General features: G+C 42.7%; 1 protein-coding gene across 1 annotated transcript; it reads left to right on the top strand.

Annotated features, from left to right (window-relative positions):
• The first annotated feature begins 13,461 nt into the window (after positions 1 to 13,461).
• On the top strand, positions 13,462 to 18,413 carry Crebzf (CREB/ATF bZIP transcription factor). The gene is given in 3 exon segments (XM_037197446.1): positions 13,462 to 13,812; positions 13,815 to 15,048; positions 16,092 to 18,413. Coding segments are annotated over 2 exon segments (1,068 nt in total). The 5' UTR covers positions 13,462 to 13,691; the 3' UTR covers positions 14,762 to 15,048; positions 16,092 to 18,413.
• Positions 18,414 to 20,413: the final 2,000 nt, after the last annotated feature.

The following is a 20,413-nucleotide window of genomic DNA, read 5'->3' as shown; positions in this document are numbered from 1 at the left end:
CCCTGAAGTGGCCTTCGAAATCCGGAAAAGGTACAGTGCCCTTTTCTTCGAAGGCAGCTGAACAGGCAGAGGGCTGATGGCTTCTGTTGTGCAATGGAACAGCAGCTGAAAGCTCACGCCTCTCAATAGTAGACTGGCATTTATTAGGAGGATGTGGAGAAGAAGGGGATGCTGAGATGAAGCCATATATACACAGCCAAGAAGAATCGACAGCTGAATTCAAAACCATCAACAATTTCCAAAACTTAAAATCCTGAATCATGACATGACACTAGTGGAATTCAGGTGTTTCTGGTACACAGACTGCTCTCACCCAATGTGAGGTTGAACTGTTGACCTTGTGTACATCCTACTTCACAAATGAGTCTGCCAGATATGCTAAGCCTATAGGCTGAAGATGATGCCCCAACACTGCAAAGAAACCTCAGGTGACTGTCCAGGCAGCTGGCTGTTTCTGTCAACTCACAAATTTTTTGGTAGTTGCTTGTATGCACTTCCTGTTTTTATTTTTTGTTAGCTAATATTATTTCCTTCTTGGGTCTCTGAGGGAGTTGAAGATTAGTTAGTTATAGTTGAAGATTAATTAGGATAGAAAGTGAATTAGATACATTTTGGACTTACCAAAATAGGATAAGGGAATTATTTTCTCTGATTTGTCAAATACAAATGGACTAGACATTGTTTAGGTATTTGTTACTTGTATATAGTGTATTGTGATTTTGTATATAGTTTTTCTTTTGTTAGTTATAACCTTTTGCCTTTTTTCTTTTTATTAAAATAGAAAAGGGGAAATATGGTGGAATTTTATTTGCACTGAAATGTGATTTTAATTGTATGTTAATAAATAAAGTTGCCCTGGGGTCAGAGCTATTAGAGCCATAGCAAGAGCGTGGTGGTTAGAAGAGCTAGGTAGATTTCTGTGTGTTCAGAGATACAGCCAGCATTGGAGACATATGCCTTTAAGACCTGGAGGTACTTACAGGCAGTGACGAGGCAGTCATGTGTTTGGGTTTACAACCAATGAGAAGGCAGAACAGAAAGACTATTTAAAGACAGACACACAGGAAATAGCTCTCTTTCGGGGAAGCTAGGAGCACTGCAGGAGGTAAGATTTTACTCTGAGCTCTGACCTCTCAGCTTTCTCTTTTACATTGGTTCTGTGTTTCTTATTTTAATAAGACGGTTGGTTACATCTACACAAGGTTTCCTTTTTCAGGATGCCAATGAAAGTCTTCTGTATTTGTAGTTATGTTCCCAGTTCGTTTGCAGATACCATGGATGCTGGGACGTTGCACACTATCATTTCTTGCTGCTCATTTCTTGCTGCCTCCTTTTCAGAGCCCAAAGTTCAGATTTCAACTTAAACTTCCTCCTTAGGAAACCCTTGCCTGGCTATGCAAACTAAAATAACCATAGGTTAATTTTCATTCACACAACTTCAAAGTCTCAGCTTGCCTTTCTATTAGTGAATACTTTATTTTGAATTGTCTTCCTGTAGCCTAGCATTTGCTCCATGAGAACCTTACAAACTTGCTAATCATTATCCATGTCATATCTACGATGTCTATATGGTAGTTTGAATGAGAATGGCCCCCATAGGCTCTTACATTTGAATGCTGATTCCCAGAGAGTGGACTGTGTAGGATTATGTGGCCTTGTTGGAGGAGGTGAACAACTGGGGGTGAGCTTTGGGGCTTCAAAAGCCATGCCAGGGCCAGTCTCTGTCTACCTCCAATTTGCAGATCAGGATATGAGCTATTAGCTACTGCCCCAGCACAAGGCCCGCATTTCTGTTGCAATGGTCCTCACCATGCCGGTCATGGGCTCACCCTCTGAAACTAAAGGGAAGCCCTCAATTCAATGTTTTCTTTTATTAGTTGCCTTGGTCATGGGGTCTCTTCACAGCAATAGAAAAGTAACTAGGAGACCCTCTAGCAAGATCTAGTTTAAGGTCCTGTTTTTTGTATGTGGAATGAAGGAACAAGCGATTTTTTTCCCCTAAGTTTGTTTTACAGTCCTGGAAAGCTGCAGTATAAAACAGATACTTGAGATATACAAGTATGGCATAACCTTTCTTTGCTCATATGGCCTTTTCCAATGTATTAGGTTATGAGTATTCTAAAGCTGGTTAACCTCACAAAGGTCTACTTCATTCTGTTAGCATCTGCCCTCCACAGACTTAGAGCACAGCTGAACCCTGACTCATTCTACATGTTGTTTAATACAATAACTAACCATTTATAATAGCCACTGTTAAAAAATTGTATAGAAAATACAATGAAGAACATGCTTCTTAGCTTTAAAATGCCCACCTGAAATCAACAGGTAGGCTCCAGAGGTATGATGTTAAAACCAGCAATAATGGGGCTGGAGAGATGGCTCAGAAGTTAACAGCATGAGCTTTTCTTCCAGAGGACCCAGGTTCAATTCTCACCATCTACATGGTGGCTCACAACCATCTCTGATAGATTCCAGGGGATCCAATGCTCTCTTCATGCCTTTGTAGACACCAGGCATGCACACAGTACACAGGCATACATGCAGACAAAACCCCCATACACACAAAATAAAAATTAAAATAATCAGCAATAAGAAAAGGAAGCTGGGTTTTAATACGAACATTTAACTTAAAGTGGTAGTGCCATAGCATTGTTGGTCAAGCAAGACAATAAGTATATATATAAAAAAAAGGCAAATCATCATATATAGTACATATAAAATAAGACTATATTATTTTCTACCAGGAAAATTTGAATATATATGTTGAAAATAAACACTATTAAGAACTATTGGAACACTATTGAAATAAACACTACCTAACACATTCAGTTAGGTAGTCAGCTAAAAATTTGATTGAAAAAAGATCCATGGTTTTTCTTTATACCAAGAACAACTACTTAGAAAACGGAAATGAAGAAACAGTCTATTCTAGTAGCAAAACCCAACACAAATAGTTGAAAAACTACAAGTTTAATGGACAGGCCCACCTGGGTCCTCATGGCCCAGGCTGACTGAAGGCATCCACAGGCCCACCTCGTGCCTTGTGGCACTGGATGGGTAGGAGCCATTATGGTGAGCAAATACATAGCGGAGAGATGGGACAGAGGGAGAAGTGAACCAGTTTGTATGCTGTGGAGAGAGAGACAGAACTGGAGAAGGGAAGGCGGTGAGAAACAGGCTGACAAGGGTGGCCTGCTTGCCACTCAGGGACATGGTGATGGCCAGCCCCGGGCTGTTGCCAAGGGCCATGTCTGGGTCTGTGGTCATTCCCCAGCTGGGGTCTGTGTTGACGCTCGCAGTCTGCGTTGCTACCTAGGGCCAAGCAGATGCCCAGGGTCTGGGCCACCACCTGTGGCCATGTTGGTGTTTGAGAGCCATGCTGCAGCTGTATCACAGTGATCTGAGTGGGCTGTGCTGCCACCCGGGGCTACGGTGATGTCCAGGGCTGGGCTACTGCCAAGGGCCATGTCTGGGTCCAAAGTCCCTGTGTGTGTGTGTGTGTGTGTGTGTGTGTGTGTGTGTGTGTGTGTCTGTGTCTGTGTTGATGTCCATGGCTCCTGTTACTACCGAGGGTCCTGGGGATACCTGGAGTCTGATCAGCCGCCTGAGACCATGTTAGTGCCACAGGGGCCGTACTGATCTGGGTCACTTGCTCTGACACCAGGGCCGTGGTGATATCCCTGCGCTGCTGCCAAGGGCCATGTGTGGGTCTGTGGTCTTGCTGCAGCAGGGGTCTATGTTGATGTCCATGGCCCATGTTACCACAGGGGGCCATAGGAATCATGAGTGTTAAAATCCAAGTGCCATGTTAAGCCACCATCACTCTTTGCTGGCTCTGGGAGAATTGGCCTTGCCCCTTGCTGGCCACTGTAGCAGAAGAGCTAGCCCCACCCCTCACAGGAGAGCTGGCCCACCCCTCACTGAGGGCATGGGAGAATTGGCCCTGGTGGCATGGGTGTAGAAGAGCGGTCTCTGCCGCTTGCCTGGGGGGGGGGGTGCAGTCCCAGCAGTCCAGACTGACCAAATCAGTTACCACTCAGACCCACATCCTGGGTCTTGCTTTGGCCCATCCAGCTTCTACTCTATCTATGCCTGCTGGAGTACGTGAAGGGACTAGTTTAGAGCAACCACAGCCACAGGCCACAGGATCTTCAGGATCTCCATGACTCAGGCTACAGTAGCATATCCAAGAGGAATTTTGGTGAGGGTCTACTAGAAGCTGGTGGCCTTGAATGAAACCAACAACTCATTGCAATGAACATTGGCAAGTAAAGCTGAGTGGACAAAAGGGTCGACTGTATGACACACCGCGGCTCCCAATGCCACTAAGACAAATGAAGGGGTGTTGGAGAGGGGCAAAGGATGGAGGAGTGAAGTGTTTTTTGTTTGTTTTGTTTTGTCCTAACATTTTTAAAAATTTTCTTTTTTGGGGATGATGCTACGGGGGTGAGGGGTGGATATGGAAGGATTGGGATCGGAATGCATGATGCGAAATTCCCAAAGAATCAATAAAAATTATGTTAAAAATAAGTTTAATTCACTTTCCATTCTAGCTTTTTTAAGCTCATGGATAGGTAAGATTAACATAGTAAAAATGGCAATTTTACTAAAAGTAATCTACAGATTCATTGCAATCCCCATCAAAATCCCAACACAATTCTTCACAGATCTTGAAAGAACAATACTCAACTTCATATGAAAAAACAAAAATCCCAGGATAGCCAAATAATCCTGTGCAGTAATGGAACTTCTGGAAGCATCACCATCCCTGACTTTAAGCTCTACTATAGAGCTATAGTAATAAAAACAACTTGGTATTGGCATAAAAACAGACACATGGGTCAATTGAATTGAATCAAAGACCCTACTATAAATTCACACACCTATGGATACTTGATTTTTGACAAGTCAAAATTGTACAATGGAAAAAAGAAAGCATCCTGCACAAAACTCAAGTCCAAGTGGTTCAAAGACTTCAACATAAATCCAGTTACTCTAAACCTGATAGAAGAGAAAGTGGGAAGTATCCTTGAATGCATTGGCACTGGAGACAACTTCCTAAATATAACACCAGTAGCACAGACACTGAGATGGACATTTAATAAATGAAACCTCAAGAAACTGAACAGCTTCTGTAAGGCAGTGAACATGGTCAATAAGACAAAACGACAGTCTAAAGAATGGGAAAAGATCTTCACCAGCCACACATCTGACAGAGGGCTGATCTCCAAAATATCTAAAGAACTCAAGAAACTAGACATCGAAATACCAAATAATCCAGTTTAAAAATGGGCTACAGAGAGCCCAGCGTGGTGGCGCACGCCTTTAATCCCAGCACTCGGGAGGCAGAGCCAGGTGGATCTCTGTGAGTTCGAGGCCAGCCTGGGCTACCAAGTGAGCGAGCTCCAGGAAAGGCGCAAAGCTACACAGAGAAACCCTGTCTCGAAAAACCAAAAAAAAAAAAAAAAAAAAAAAAAAAAAAAGCTCTTTGCCGGGCGGTGGTGGCGCATGCCTTTAATCCCAGCACTCGGGAGGCAGAGCCAGGCGGATCTCTGTGAGTTCGAGGCCAGCCTGGACTACAAAGTGAGTTCCAGGAAAAGGCGCAAAGCTACACAGAGAAACCCTGTCTTGAAAAACCAAAAAAAAAAAAAAATGGGCTACAGAGCTAAACAGAGAATTCTCAACAGAAGAATCTCAAATGGCCAAAAGACATTAAGGAATTGCTCAACATCCTTAGTCATCAGGGAAATGTAAATAAAGATGACACTTAGATACCATCTTACACCTGTCAGAATGGCTAAGATCAAAACCACTGATGACAGCTTATGTTGGAGAGGATGTGGAGTAAAGGGGAACACTCCTCCACTGCTGGTGGCAGTGCAAACTTGTACAGCCAATTTGGAAATTAGTATGGTGGTTTCTCAGAAAATTGGAAATCAGTTTACCTCAAGACCCAGTGATACCACTCTTGGGCATATACTCAAAGGATGCTCAATCATACCACAAGGACACTTGCTCAACTATGTTCATCCCAGCATTATTCATAAAGGCCAGAAGCTGGAAACTACCTAGATGCTGCTCAACTGAAGAATGGATAAAGAAAATATGGTACATTTACACAATGGAGTGCTACTCAGCACTAAAAATCTATGACATCATGAAATTTGCAGACAAATGAATGGAACTAGAAAAACAAACAAACAAACAAACAAACAAACAAACCATCCTGAGTGAGGTAACCCAGGCCCAGAAAAACAAACACAGTATGTACTCATAAGTGGATAGCAGATGTAAAACAAAGGATAACCTGGCTACAATTCACAGTCCTAAAGAAACTAGGTAACAAGGAAGACACTAAGAGGGATGCATGCATGGGGAAGGGGAAATAGATGAGATCTGGGTAAACTGGGGGGGGGGGGGGGAGGGAGGAAGGAGAGGAGAGGAGGTGGGGGAGGGGGAGGGGAACACGAGGGAATGTTACAGCTCTGGAGGGAAAGGTATCCCGACTGTTTGGGAAGTCAGGCTATATCTGAAGCTGGGGTGTGGTAGGGGATGGTCTCCCTGCAGGATATAATAATGCTCCTCTCTTGTAGGGAGCATTTACAGATGAGCTTTGCTCTGATCCTCCCTTAAGGGGGCTTCCCAGCAGAGCTCTGTTTCTTCTCTCCTGCCCAAGATGTTGCTTCTTCAGCTTCACTCTGCTAAAGGGGAAACTCCTGCAGAAATGTAGCAATCTCCATCCTTTAGCAATCTCCATCAGCTCCAGAGAAAAGTTGTTACTTTTTTCTGTTCCACTTTGCTCAGTCCCCTAAGGGAACGTCTCAGCAAGTTTTTTTCTGCTCAGTCCTCTAAGGGATATCTCAGCATGGTTCTTCTGTTCTGCACTGGTGAATGAAGATATTCACCCAAGACTCTTTTGAAAAAGATTTATTTGGGAAGGAGGAGTCCAGGAGAATAGCTACCTTTGCTAGGGTGGGAAAGAACAGCCAACAACTGAGCAGGCAGAGGGGCTTACATAGGGCTTCTTAGGGGCGGAGTCTCTCCAGGGAGAAGATATTCTGCTCAGGGATTGTTTAGTTTTCCTGCTCAGGGATTAGTTGGTTTCATTGGTCAGTGTAGATGAAATTCTAGACAGTCTTATTAAATAAGAAACACAGAGCCAAATACAGAGGTAATAGCTGAAAAGATCAGAGAAATAGTGAATAGCCACAACTAGCCTGAGCTCACCACCACATTGTAGCTTCCCCAGACAGAGAGAGAGACCTTCTTCCTGTCTAACCTGTGCTTTTATTGCCTTCCTGTTCTGCCTTCTCATTGGCTCTAAGCCCAGCCACATCACTTCCTTGTTACTCCCTGTCTACACAGATTTCCAGGTCTCTGTGATTGGTACTAGCGTTAAAGGCATATGTCACCACCCTTGGCTGTATCCTTGACCCCACAGAAACTCTACCTGCCATGTGATCGGATTAAGGGCATGTGCTACCACTGCCTGACTTCTGTTTATGTGACCTCTGATCTCCAGGCAAACTTTATTTATTAACATACAAATAAAATATGACATTTCAGCACAAATAAAATATCATCACAGGTCAGAGGCAGAGATGGCTCTGTTTTTAGGGCCAAACTGTCGGCAGCAATAAGTTTGCTGCCTTAATTTTAAATGCCCTTTTTTTTCCTGTCCCAGTTAAGTTGTTTGTGTGAAAAATGTGCAGTTGGGTTCCGGAGGGTGCTGGGGATCAGTTCCCCTGTGGTTTTTCTTGTTTGGAAAGCAGTGTCCCGCTTGCCTCTGGATACAGAGTAGCCGTTCCTTGACCCCTGCTGTTGGAGGGGTATATAAGCCCATGTTCATGTTCATACGAATAAAGAGAGCTGCTTCCCTGATGAACCGAGATTGGGTGTCTAGAGTGCTGTTTAACCTCGGCATCCCTCACCAGATTTCATGCTCCAGATGCGTGCTCGTCACAGCACCAAACTGTATTTTCTTTTACTGGCCCTTGTAACACCAATCTTAAAATACCTTATTAATAAAAAATTAAAAAAAAAAAACCACCTGGAGCCAGATATTGGGGTGAAAGCTGAAAGATCAGAGAAACAGAACAAGCCAGCCATGTTCCTTACTTCTATGAACTAAATCCTCAGCCTCAAGAGAGCGAGTTCCTGTTTACTCACGCCTTATATGCCTTTCTGTGCCCTGCCATCTTCCTTCCTTCCTAGTGCTGGGTTAAAGGTGTGTGTCACCACGCCTGGCTCTGTTGCCAGTTTGGCCTGGAACTCACAGAGATCCAGATAGATCTTTGCCTCCCAAATGCTGGGATTAAAGGCGTGTGCTACCACTGTCTGACCTCTATGTTTAATATAGTGGCAGGCTTTGTCCTCTGATCCCTGGGCAAACTTTATTGGGGTACACAATATATCACCACAGGCCCTTTTCAGCTTTTTGGCTCTAATTCTAAGGCTAGGGCATATTTCTTTCACTGGCTCTGATTCTAGGGACAAAGTGTGTTTCTTTGGCACTGGTTTCAGAGTCAGGGCATGTTTCTTAGGTTCTGGGTTCAGGGGGGACAAAGTGTTTCTTTCACTGAGTCATGTCTCAGCTCTTGGGTTCAGGGCCAGGGTGGATTTCTTTGGCTGGCCCCTTTTCCCTACAGGGATCAGGATGGTCTAGTTAGGGGAGGGATGGAGAGGGAGAGCAATGAAAGAGATATCTTGATAGAGGGAGCCACATGGGATTAGGGAGAAACGTGGTGCCAGGGAAAGCCCAGGAATTCACAAGGATGGCCCCAGCTAAGACTCCTAGTCAATAGTGGAGAGAGTGTCTGAACTGGCCATCTACTGTAATCAGATTGGTGACTACCCTAATTGTCATCAGAGATCCTTTATCCAGTAACTGATGGAAGCAGATGCAGAGAGATCCATAGCCAAGAACTGGACCGAGCTCTGGAGCCCAGCTGCAGAGAGGAAGGAGAGATTAAATAAACAAGGTGGATTAAGATCATGTTGAGGAAACCCACAGAGACAGCTGACCTGAGCTCCTGGGAGCTCATGGACTCTAGACCGACAGCTAGGGAGCCTGCATGGGACCAACCAAGACCCTCTGCATGTGGGTGACAGTTGTGTAGCTTGGTCTGTTTGTGGGGCCCCTGGCAGTGGGACCAAGATCTATCCCTGGTACATGGGCTGGCTTTTTGAAACCTCTTCCCTCTGATGGGATACCTTGCTCAGCCTTGGTGTAGAGGGGAGGAGCTTGGTCTTGCCTAAACTTGAAATGCCATGCTTTGTTGACTCCCATGGGAGGCTTTTCCCATTCTGAGGAGTGGATGTGGGGGAGGGGGGTAGAAAGGAGGTGAGGGGAGTGAACCAGAGGAGAGGAGGGAGGGAAAAGTTTTGTTGGTATGTAAAATAAATAAATAAATCACACACACACACACACACACACACACACACACACACAGAGAGAGAGAGAGAGAGAGAGAGAGAGAGAGAGAGAGAGATTTAAATCATGTACATGTAAGCCAGAATTTCATAATTTAGTAAAGACATAATAAATCAATTCATGATGGTGAGTTTTGAGTCAGATAAAAGTATATAGTTGAATGGGGATGGCATTTCCAGTCCCATGACACCTGAAGGCAAGCCTGAGTGAACCACTGTGATCTGTGTGTGACCGTTCTGCATTTGCAAACCCTTCTCCTGAGGAGGTTTAAAAGGGTGTGAGGACCTTTTAATTGCTTGGCAAGATACCAGAGTAATATTTGTTTTTGTCCCTTGCAAAATCATTTTCATTTAGTCAGGTTACAGTGTTATGCCTTTGGCCAAAATTGTAGCTCTTCCTCATTCATTCACTAACAAGCATTTGTTGAAACCTATGCTGCCTAGGCACAGTTCTGAAGGTTTGATATCTTAGTCTCTTGCTTTCTTAGGAACCTCTCTATAAAACTATAGTTGGACTTTCTTTGGACCGCCAGCTCCCAAATGATGACATGGAGACTCTTATTAAGTGTGAAAGGTTGGCTTTAGCTTAGGCTTGTTCCCAACTATCTCTTAAGACTTAAATTAACCCATTTATATTAATTTATGATCTGCCACATGGCTCATTAGTTCTCCTCAGTACAGTACATCCCACTTCCACTTCCTCTGTGTCTGGCTGGTGAACACCCGCCTTTCAGGTTCTTCCTCCCAGTTCCTCTCTCTCCTTGGAAGTCCTGCCTATCCTCTTCTGCCTAGCTATTGGCTGTTCAGCTCTTTATTTAACCGACCTGAAGGTGCTTAGGTAGATGAAGTATAACAGACACATCTTCACAGTGTACAAAAAGATTATCCCACAACAAGAAACTGCCATATTAAAGTAGCCATTGTTGAGGGGACACACACACACATACCATATATTCCATAGAATTTTCTTTTTGCCTGAATAGAAAAGTTGTAAAAAAATCATCTCTATTTACTTTTATTTTTGCACTAAAAAGAATATAAGAGTTTATTCTGAGCCAAATATGAGTGACTATTGCCCAGCAACATGGATTCAGGTTGCCCCAAATGACATGTTCCACCATGAAAGAGGTTACACAGGCTTTTATAGTCATTGAACAATTCAGTGCATTTACCAAATGCATTGATGGGGACATCAGGTGGGCAGGTCCCTCCTACAGGCTTCAGATACCATCTGATGACATTCTTAGCTTTTGAGTTGGTGAAATACTACAAAAGTTTTTTCTGATAGTGAGAATGATGTTAGGTATGGTGGTAAAATGCTATGAAAGGGACCAAAGACAGCTGAACAACTTTGGCATTGACTCTGCAGTATCCTGACTCTCCACGCTGTTCTTGTCACTCCATCTCACAATCTGTAACACAGATGTAGCCTTTGGGGGATTTCCATTCACAGTTGCTCCTTTTTGGTGAAGCATCACGTTTTGGGCATTTGAAAGCCAAACACTGTTTTGTGTCCCCACGTGCTAGGAAGATACTTTCCTAGGATTTGGTAGAGACGAGGCTGAGAAGGCAGGAGAATAGTCTGACAGGGTCTCTTCCTTGATTCTGAAGGGATCTTTGATGTAGCATCCTTCCAACAGAGGGAATCACTTGGTTTCCTCTCTTGATCCTATAGTTCTGCGTCTCCTAGGAGTTTACTTGGAAAGATAACATCTAAGCAAAGAGAAAAAAATTGATACAAAAGGCCTGAGCTGGTCTTGGTGCCGAGTGTCTTCTTCAATGAAAATGGCTGCTCTTCAGTGTTCTGCTTCAGACTTCCAAGACTGCTCATATCTGAGCTAGGTGGAATTAGAGTCCCTTTACTTGTAAAGTTTGCAAGGCAGGAGACTTCCTCTGTCTTTTTAAGGTCAGATTCAAAGCAGTCCTTCATTGCTGTTTATCTCATTTTTTTTTCTCAGCACATACTTGAGGTCCTCTATTGGTCTGTAAGTTAAGTTTGGAGATGGAGGAAGTTTACAAGTATTTTTACCTGGCAATGGTGAATTTGTTCTACTGTCACCATGTATACTATGAACTGAATTTCCCAGAAAAAAAAAAAAAAACAACCAAAAATACAAAAACCACATCTCTACATTAAAGATTCCACATGGTTGAAAGATTGGTTACAACGTGATTGTCCAGAATTGGGATGTTGCCGATACAGAGTGAAACTGTCTTGGGCTATGTTGACTTGTTTTAACATTCACTGTCTGCCTCTATGTCTGACCTTGTATCCTTTTAACTATCATGTAAAAGTGTTTGAAAAGTATTAACAGACCAGTAGCTCCTACCCACCCCAAAGCTAGGAATTTTTAATCAAACATATCTGAGAACTAACAGATTTCCTTGCTTTGCTGTAGTCTGCCTACCTGATGTTTCCACCAGTGTATTTGAAAAATGCCTTGCTTTATGGCTTTCTGTTCTTCTGTAGCTTTTATAAGAGCTTCATGAAACTATTTCCATATTGGAATATGTCATTCGGGGCATCCTGAATGGCATGTTCCTGAGCCAAAGTCTATTCACCACAAGAATAAACCATCTCTTCCTCCCTTTGAGTGACAGGTATTTTGCCTTGACAGTACATTACATGTGAACAAGTGGAGTGAGTTTCAAAGAACCAGGAGGTAGAACCAACTGATGGGTGGACAGACAGGAAAAGGAAGGACACATAATAATAAAGATTGCCAACTTCGGGCTTCTTCCTCACCACTTTTACCTGTGACAAAGGCCTGGCAGGCATGCTTTTTCTTAGGCCAGCAGTTCCCACTCCGCGCCTTCCAGTGTGGTCAAAGCTGGTCTGGAACATGTTTACCTGAAGCTATGGGCCTGTTAGCTCCTTTCTTTCCATTAGTTGATCAATCTGAAATGGAAGGAGTGGGGGGCAGATCCTAGGCCACCAAGAACACTTACCACCTTCAATCCCCGTGTGTGTGTGTGTGTGTGTGTGTGTGTGTGTGTGTGTGTCTTCATTTTTAATAACATTTGACCTGTCACTGCCTGCTAAGTTTGAGTTTCTCCTGCTTTTAATTCTCTCTCTCTCTCTCTCTCTCTCTCTCTCTCTCTCTCTCTCTCTCTCTCTCTCTAAGCTTAATTAAAATAAGTGTGTATGATTCCATGCAGACCTATTCAGCAACTAACCTCCTTCTCTCTCTAATTCAGCTGTACTTCATTGGCCTTTCTTTGGAAAACATGAGCTATGGTGTGGTGTTTCAATATATTGTAGGGCATTTGTAAACGCTTCAAATCTTAAATACCTTATGCAACTAGAGAAATATCATAAACAACCCAGAACCACAGATCCAGAATGTGTTTTCTTCAAGACAGCTGACTCGGTCTTTTCAAAGAGCCAATATTTTAAAAAGCAAAAGAGATTGTTATGGCTTGACAAATGAAGAAAACAAAAATAAAATACAAGCACAAAACAAATGGCAAAAACAAAACAAAACAAAAACAGACCAGTAAACAAACAAGCCAACTAATCCCAGCAAACCAGCTAATGATGGAAGTGATCACGTTGCAAAAAACAATGATGATGATGATAATAGTAGTAGTAATAGCAGTGATAATAGTATGAAAGATCATCTGAGACTAAGAACTTCTGAATGCCGCCCAGAGTTAGGTAACATTAGTAGGTAAGTTATTCTCAGGTTGGTAACACTATTTAGATTAGTTAGGATAGTCTTTTGTTTTCACGGTGGCTATTTCCTTATGTGTTGTTTTGCTTGCAATTTAGGGAGGAACAGCAAAAACAAACTATTCACAAATAGTTTACATACACAGGTACGTCAAACATGTGTAGAGGTCAAGTATTGGATTGTCGAGTTTGGTACTGGGTAGTATTGATGAATTAGGAGTGTAAACGGGGTTTCATTGTTTTTGCCGCTGTTACTATGACATCACCGCCAAGCTAGAGTTACTGCCCCTTGAAAGCACCGGAGTCTCGCGATACCCTGGCTGGAGGAGCGCGCCGCGGTGGGCGGGGTAGGGAGAGCGAGTAACTTCCGGCCGGGCCTCTGTCCGGGTGGCGCGGCCGGGTCCTCGCGGGTCTCGCCGCTTCTCGCTTCCACGGCCTCCCCCCCGCCTCGTGCGGGGGGCTGGGCGGCCGCGGGAGGCCACTCCGACCTTCCCGGTGCGTGCGGTTCGTTCAGCGCCGTGGCTGTGCGTGCGGGGGCCCGGGGGTCTGAGGGCCTGCGGCCTACCCGGGCCCGCCGCCCGGCTCCATGAGGCACAGCCTGACCAAGCTGCTGGCAGCCTCGGGCCGCGACTTGCCCAGCCCCCGCCACAGCCGGGAGCCGCCCGCCCCGCGCGCCCCGCCGGGGGAGCCGACCGCGGCGGCCGCGGGGCGGAGACGTCGGGGTCGGGATCGCCTGACCGCGAGCCGCCGCACGGCGACGGGGGCGAGCCGGAGGCCCGGAGGGGGAGCCGCGGCAGCGTGGCCGTGCGCGCGCCCGCGCCGCCCTCGCCCGCGAAGATGGAGGAGGAAGAGGAGGACGCGATCGCCATGGTCCCCAAAGACGAGCCGGAGGACATGGACTTTCTGTCCGGGCTGGAACTGGCCGATCTGCTGGACCCTCGGCAACCGGACTGGCACCTGGAGCCCGGGCTCAGCTCGCCTGGGCCCCTGTCCTCGTCCGGCGGAGGCTCGGAGAGCGGCGGCCTGTTGAGGGGGGACGACGACGACGAGACCGCGGCTGCCGAGATGCAGCGCTTCTCTGACTTGCTGCAGAGGCTGCTGAACGGCATCGGAGGCTGCAGCAGCGGCGGCGACCGCGCCAGCGGGGAAAAGAGGCGGAGAAAGGCCCCGGGAGGAGGCGGTGGCACCAACGACAACAACCAAGCGGCGACCAAGAGTCCCCGGAAGGCGGCGGCGGCCGCTGCCCGTCTTAATCGGCTCAAGAAGAAGGAGTACGTGATGGGGCTGGAGAGTCGAGTCCGGGGACTGGCCGCCGAGAACCAGGAGCTGCGGGCCGAGAATCGGGAGCTGGGCAAACGCGTGCAAGCACTGCAGGAGGAGAGTCGCTACCTACGGGCCGTCCTGGCCAACGAGACGGGACTGGCTCGCCTGCTGAGCCGGCTGAGCGGCGTGGGACTGCGGCTGACCACCTCGCTCTTCAGAGACTCGCCCGCCGGTGACCATGACTACGCCCTGCCGGTGGGGAAGCAGCCGCCGGAGCCGCTGGAAGAGGACGACGCGGCGGGAGGAGTGTGTCTCCATGTGGACAAGGATAAGGTGTCGGTGGAGTTCTGCTCGGCGTGCGCTCGGAAGGCGTCGTCTTCTCTTAAAATGTAGGGTCAAGTAATCTGCTCTTTATCCGCGTTTACCCCTTTCTACTCCCTTACACCATGTAAAACACCTTAGTGGGACATCTTCACCGGACACATTTCAGAGGCGGAAAAAAAAAGTAATATTAAATCTTTTAAGTGTTTAGCTAAAAGCATGAATGTGACACTGTAACCAACTCCTAATGATAACCTGTGACTATTAAATCTCTCTGACAGTTTCTTTTTTAGGTGATTTCCTTCCTGCCAGGCTCCGTTGTAGGGGTTACAGAGCAGTGGTTCCCGCCTCACAACCTGGTAAGGATCCATCTCTTCCCGTAACGCTCATGCTCTGCTGTTTAGCCTACTTTAATGGGCAACATCTCAATTTGTGTGTGTGCGTGTTATATTTTTGTTTGTTTTTCTTTTTCTTTTTCTTTTTGGAAAGGTGGGAGGGGGATCTTAATTTGGGCCCTGTCCACCCTGGAAACAGACTTGTGCTGGTCAGTAATGTACTTAAAGTGACTTCTGGTTGAAATAGCTGTTAAATGTGTCCCCTTGTTCAGAGTTGCGTGTACCTAGCTCTTCTGTCCCCAGTGTGGACATGGCCTTGGATGACATCGGTTCCAACTGTACACTGAAACCTGCTAATAGAGATACAGTTTGGAGACAGTGAAACAGGTGAAGTTGAATGGAAGTTCCGAGTTGTACAAGGTGCAAATTGGAATTCCAATTGTAGAGCAACTTTTCAGAGGTTGACAATAAGTATTTGAGGCATGCACAAATGTATTTTTCTGGAGATGACAAATCTCTTAAAATACTCAAGAATGCCTTCTAGTTTTCAGTAGAAAATACAGAAATACAGTCTATATAAGATTCTAGTATTTCATCACTTGAGAAGTTGGAAATTAACATACCCATCAGATTTCTGTGTCTTAATTAGGGGGTAATGAAATGTTTTCTTTGAGGACCAGCACAGTAATTACCTATCACTGAGTTTGAAGAAATTGTTGAAAGCATTTATTTTTGTTGTATTAAAATTTAGGCTAAATTTGTGTATGATTAGATACTGAAGGTTGTGAAATGTGAATGAAAACATGTAAAGTGAGGCTTCACAAAGAATCTCGTTTTCCATATTTTGACCTTTTAAATTTAAATCGTTCTGGCCACTTAATGATATGATTGATACTGTTTTTCCAAAGATGGAAAATGTTCTTCCCTTGAAATACTGTTTATTGTCCACTTGTCTAAATCTGTGTTCCGATGTCCTGAAGTGCAAGAGACATTAAATTCTTTGTGAAACATCACTGTTTGATAAAGGATATACGTATTTAGCATCCTTGTTTTTCTTTGTGCTAAAGTGGATACAGCTGTTGGGGCAGAAGAGACGGGACCAGCTGCTGGCCACATTTCCTGCTTTATTTTAAAAGGTAGTATAAGAAATAAGGAAAAAGAGGTAATATCAGGGCTTCTGCTGTCTTTTATTTTTAAAATGTTCATAATTAAGTATTTTCCAGCAGTCCAAAGATGTAAGTTATCTTACACGTAAGATGTTTTATTTTGTTATTTGGTTATGGAAATGGAATCTTGTTCTTGCACAACTAACTGTAATTGTTTTGTTGCTAGATAATATGATTTGAGACCTAAATTAGTCTCTGGTTTTCAGTATATTACATTTTGTAAAGTTATCCACTGCACTTGAGCATGAATGGGTAGTAGCCAAACTCTCACAACTTGGAGTGATGGACCTGCTTCTTCAAGGGCAGGAACAAGCCCCCACAATGCAGCTGCATGGATTTTAGTGCCTACTGAATTATATATATAATATATATAAACCAAAAGTAGTTGGAAAATTATTTGAAATGACTAATTTGTGCTCTTTCTGAAATATGTTAAATGTAGCTTTTGAAACAGAAGCCTTGAATTGAAATTTAATACTTGAACATTTTTGTATATATTTCTTTGTATATAATTTTGTGCAGTACCGATGACAAAAATATGGTGTCATAATAAAATCAGGTTTGTTGATCTTTCAGTTATGGGCTCAAAGAATTTCTTCATCTTTAACATGACATTGGAAAGTAGTGGATACAAATAGGAAAAATGATTGTTGTTAATACAGACTGTGGGCTTAATCAAAAGGTTCTGGAAGCAGTTAGTTTGTTTTCCTAAAAATTACACATTTCCGTGGAATATTTTCTTAACGTCTGCTCTTCCTGCATTTGAGATGTGGGCTTGGGGAGAATCAGTTTCTGAATTGGGATGTTTTGAAATTCCAAGTACAGACTTTTAGAATGTCATTTTATAAATGGCAGTTTAGAGAATTTAGAGAAGTCTTGACAATGGCAAGATTAGAATGGCCTAATTTTAAAGCTGCTTTGTTAGGTTCTGTATGTTTTATTAACTGTCTTTCCTATTTCCATTTCATTGTTTCTTTTCTAGTTTTGGTGACAGTGATTTTGGTCATTTTTTTTCTTTTCTTTTTTTTTGAATCAACTCATGGTCTTGTTTTTACATGATAACTGCATGTATTTAGGACCTATCAGGGGCTTTAAATAAATTTTATCATATTTATGTGTAAGCACATTTTACTGTAAATGTTTGGGTTTCTCAATTGACCACAGTTGTTTATTTCAGTGTGTAGTAAACAGTATCTTAAAGTGTCCTGTTCACTACTTGTTAATTAAAAAAGTTATGATTAATATAAAACTGTTGTCTTACTATTTTTAGAAATTGTGTTATAAATAGTATTTTGGTAGAGAATTCTGGAATATAAAATATATTGAAATTTTCAGGTTTGGATGTATTTAATGTGCTGGTTGAGAACAATTTAGTATTTAGGGAACTACCTCAGGTTTTATTCCTGATTTGTATCTTTGTGGTAAAAGTGATAGAAAACCTAAAGATAAAGTTTTTAATACCTGTCTTCCTATGGTAGTCAATATTCATCCATTAATTAACTAGCTAACACATACTGGCATAGTATTTCTATACTAGTGACTTAAGTTTTATCCTTTTTTTTAACCAGGCTTAACTAAAAATTTTAGTACGTTTGTTAAAAATGTCACACCTCTGATATATCCAACAAAGTATTTTAAATATTTGTGCATTTTATACTCGCTAAATTAATCTCTTTCTCTTCTCTTTAAACAGCTTAGCAGTATCTGCAAAAACGAATCTTTTCCTACAACCTGTTAACTGACTGGACTGATGGTAACAGTAATTGTGGGAGCCATGTCGGTCAAAAATTTGGCATCTGCTGCAAAACATGAATGCCATTTCCAAGTTCCCAAATTACTTCTATACTGATTACACTTTCCAGAAATGGAGATATGAAAAGATTCTCTGGAATGCTTGAAAGACTTAATAGAAATCCATGAGACTAAGTTAATTTTGGAACAAAATTACATCTTTTTTTTCTTTCATGGCAGTAACACTAAATTTATTGCATATTATAAAAAATTGTAACCATTGGAGAAGAGAATTATAGTGTTTTATTAAGAAACATTAGATTTTTACACAATCAAGAACACATTCTGTGGGCTTAGATTTAGTGGGCTAGCCGTGACATAAGTAGGTCAGCAGTGATCACAGAACTTATCATGAGTTTGTATTTCTGGAATGTAAAGAACTGCTTTGGAAGACAGACACCTTGCTGAGTAGAATAAAGTCCTCAACTTAAAGAGTAGTGTTTTTAAATAGATGCATTGATTGTGTAACAATATTTAAAAAGTGATTATGATAATATGTGGGTGGTATTGCAATTTAGGGTTACTTGAGTTTGTGTGCAATCCCAGGTTTGGCATTTTGGACATTCTGAGTACTTGATCCTGTTTGAATGTGTTGAGGTTTCTGATGAATGATACAGTTTCTACTGTTCTGTTAACATTTCTGAGTGTTCTGTAAGGACCTTCATATTTTGGATGATAATGGCTTATATCATATTACAAGTAAAAAAAAAACCACTCAGAACCTAGTCATTTTTTTTTTTCATTATTGTTGGGTTATACTAATACATTTTTCATCTGCTCTAGACTAAGTCATTTTATTTTTTGGCTCACTTGGGTAATAACGCAGTTAGAAGAGGGAGTTGATAGGAAGTAGTGTTATTACACTGTAACTGTATGATACTCAAGGTTCATTCAAGTCTGCTCTCTTTCTTGTATTCACCTATGTGTTCAGTGTCTGTAAAGCCAAAGAGTGAAGAGAATTCCCACAGGCTTATATTTAAAGTAGGTGATGCTCCTGTAGTACAGCTGATCCACAGTCAGGATCAGGTTTAGGTACTGATACTTTGGTATCAAGATGCAGTGTGGATAATTCACTAATGTATATATTAATAATACACAGTTATCTGGTTGAGGTATTTTGAAGGTAGAGATAAGTGCTTATAGATGCAGCCTTTTTTTTTTGGTGTGTGTGTGGTTTTTCGAGACAATTGTTTCTCTGTGTAGCTTTGGTGTCTGTCCTGGAAAGTGCTCTGTAGACCAGGCTGGTCTCAAACTCACAGATATATCTGCCTGCCTTTGTCTCCCGAGTGCTAGGATTAAAGGCATATGCCACTACTGCCCGGCCATATATATATATTTTTTTAACTAAAACAAATTCTTCAAAGTAGAGTAAGTAATATTCGTGCCCCCCCCCCTTTGTATGTTGATTCTAAGTTGTAAGACCCACCTTTATATTTTTATTGTGTTCCTGGGTCAGTTCTCTACTCCATTTATTTACTTAGGAATTAAAAAAGGCCTTCCATTATGGCCACTACAGAATTTTTCATATATTTCAGTTTAAATACTATTATGTGTGGGCTCAATATTTAACCGGTTACCCTTTTTTATATAATAGTCTATATAATTTTTGTTGATTTAAATTTACTATCTGAAAACATTTTATGTTAAGAACTAGTTTATAGATTTAATCACAAATTATGTTTGGAGCATTGTATAATCCTGTTGTGTAAGAATTTGAATTTTATTATAGTCCAAAGGAGTTCCCAAATTGTGTATTTTCCTTTGGAGGTCAAATTCCTAGACCCTTCTGGCTCTTAACTGAGTTTGGATTTTAATAATATATGTATACAAACACATAAGTACACACATACATATATGCTATGTACAATGAATATTCTTTAAAGCCTTGTACCTGGACAGAGTAGATTGTAAAATCCTAAACATTTTTAATGGTTTGTCTACTTTAACTGGACTGAAATCTTAACCATTTTCCTCACTGAGGCATTCATTGCTCTTAGGTCTGAGCTACAGAAGGCTTAAGTTTCCATAGGTTTTCATGTTACAGTTCATGTTGTGTACCTGCCTTCTGAACAGGCTTTTTGTAGACTTGAAGCAGTAGACTAAGCATTTATTGCTTAGTTGCCCATTTCTTCTTGTTTTGGTTTGGTTTTTTGAGACTGAGTTTCTCTGTGTAGCTTTGTGCCTTTCTTGGAACTCACTCTGTAGCCCAGGCTGGTCTCGAACTCACGGAGATCCGCCTGGCTCTGCCTCCTGAGTTCTGGGATTAAAGGCGTGCACCACCACCACTGCCGCCAGGCATTAGTTGCCCATTTCTACTTAAAAAGAGTATTTGACTATGTAGCAGAGCGAAGAGTTCAGGAATCATTTTGTGATAGAAACAGTTAAACATTTATAGCTAGAGTGTTTTAGGAGTAAGGTCCGAGGACCATTTC

Source organism: Peromyscus leucopus, chromosome 1 (genome assembly GCF_004664715.2).
Source record: "Peromyscus leucopus breed LL Stock chromosome 1, UCI_PerLeu_2.1, whole genome shotgun sequence".
NCBI classification, from domain to species: domain Eukaryota; kingdom Metazoa; phylum Chordata; class Mammalia; order Rodentia; family Cricetidae; genus Peromyscus; species Peromyscus leucopus.
This window is presented reverse-complemented; position numbering and strand designations above follow the sequence as displayed.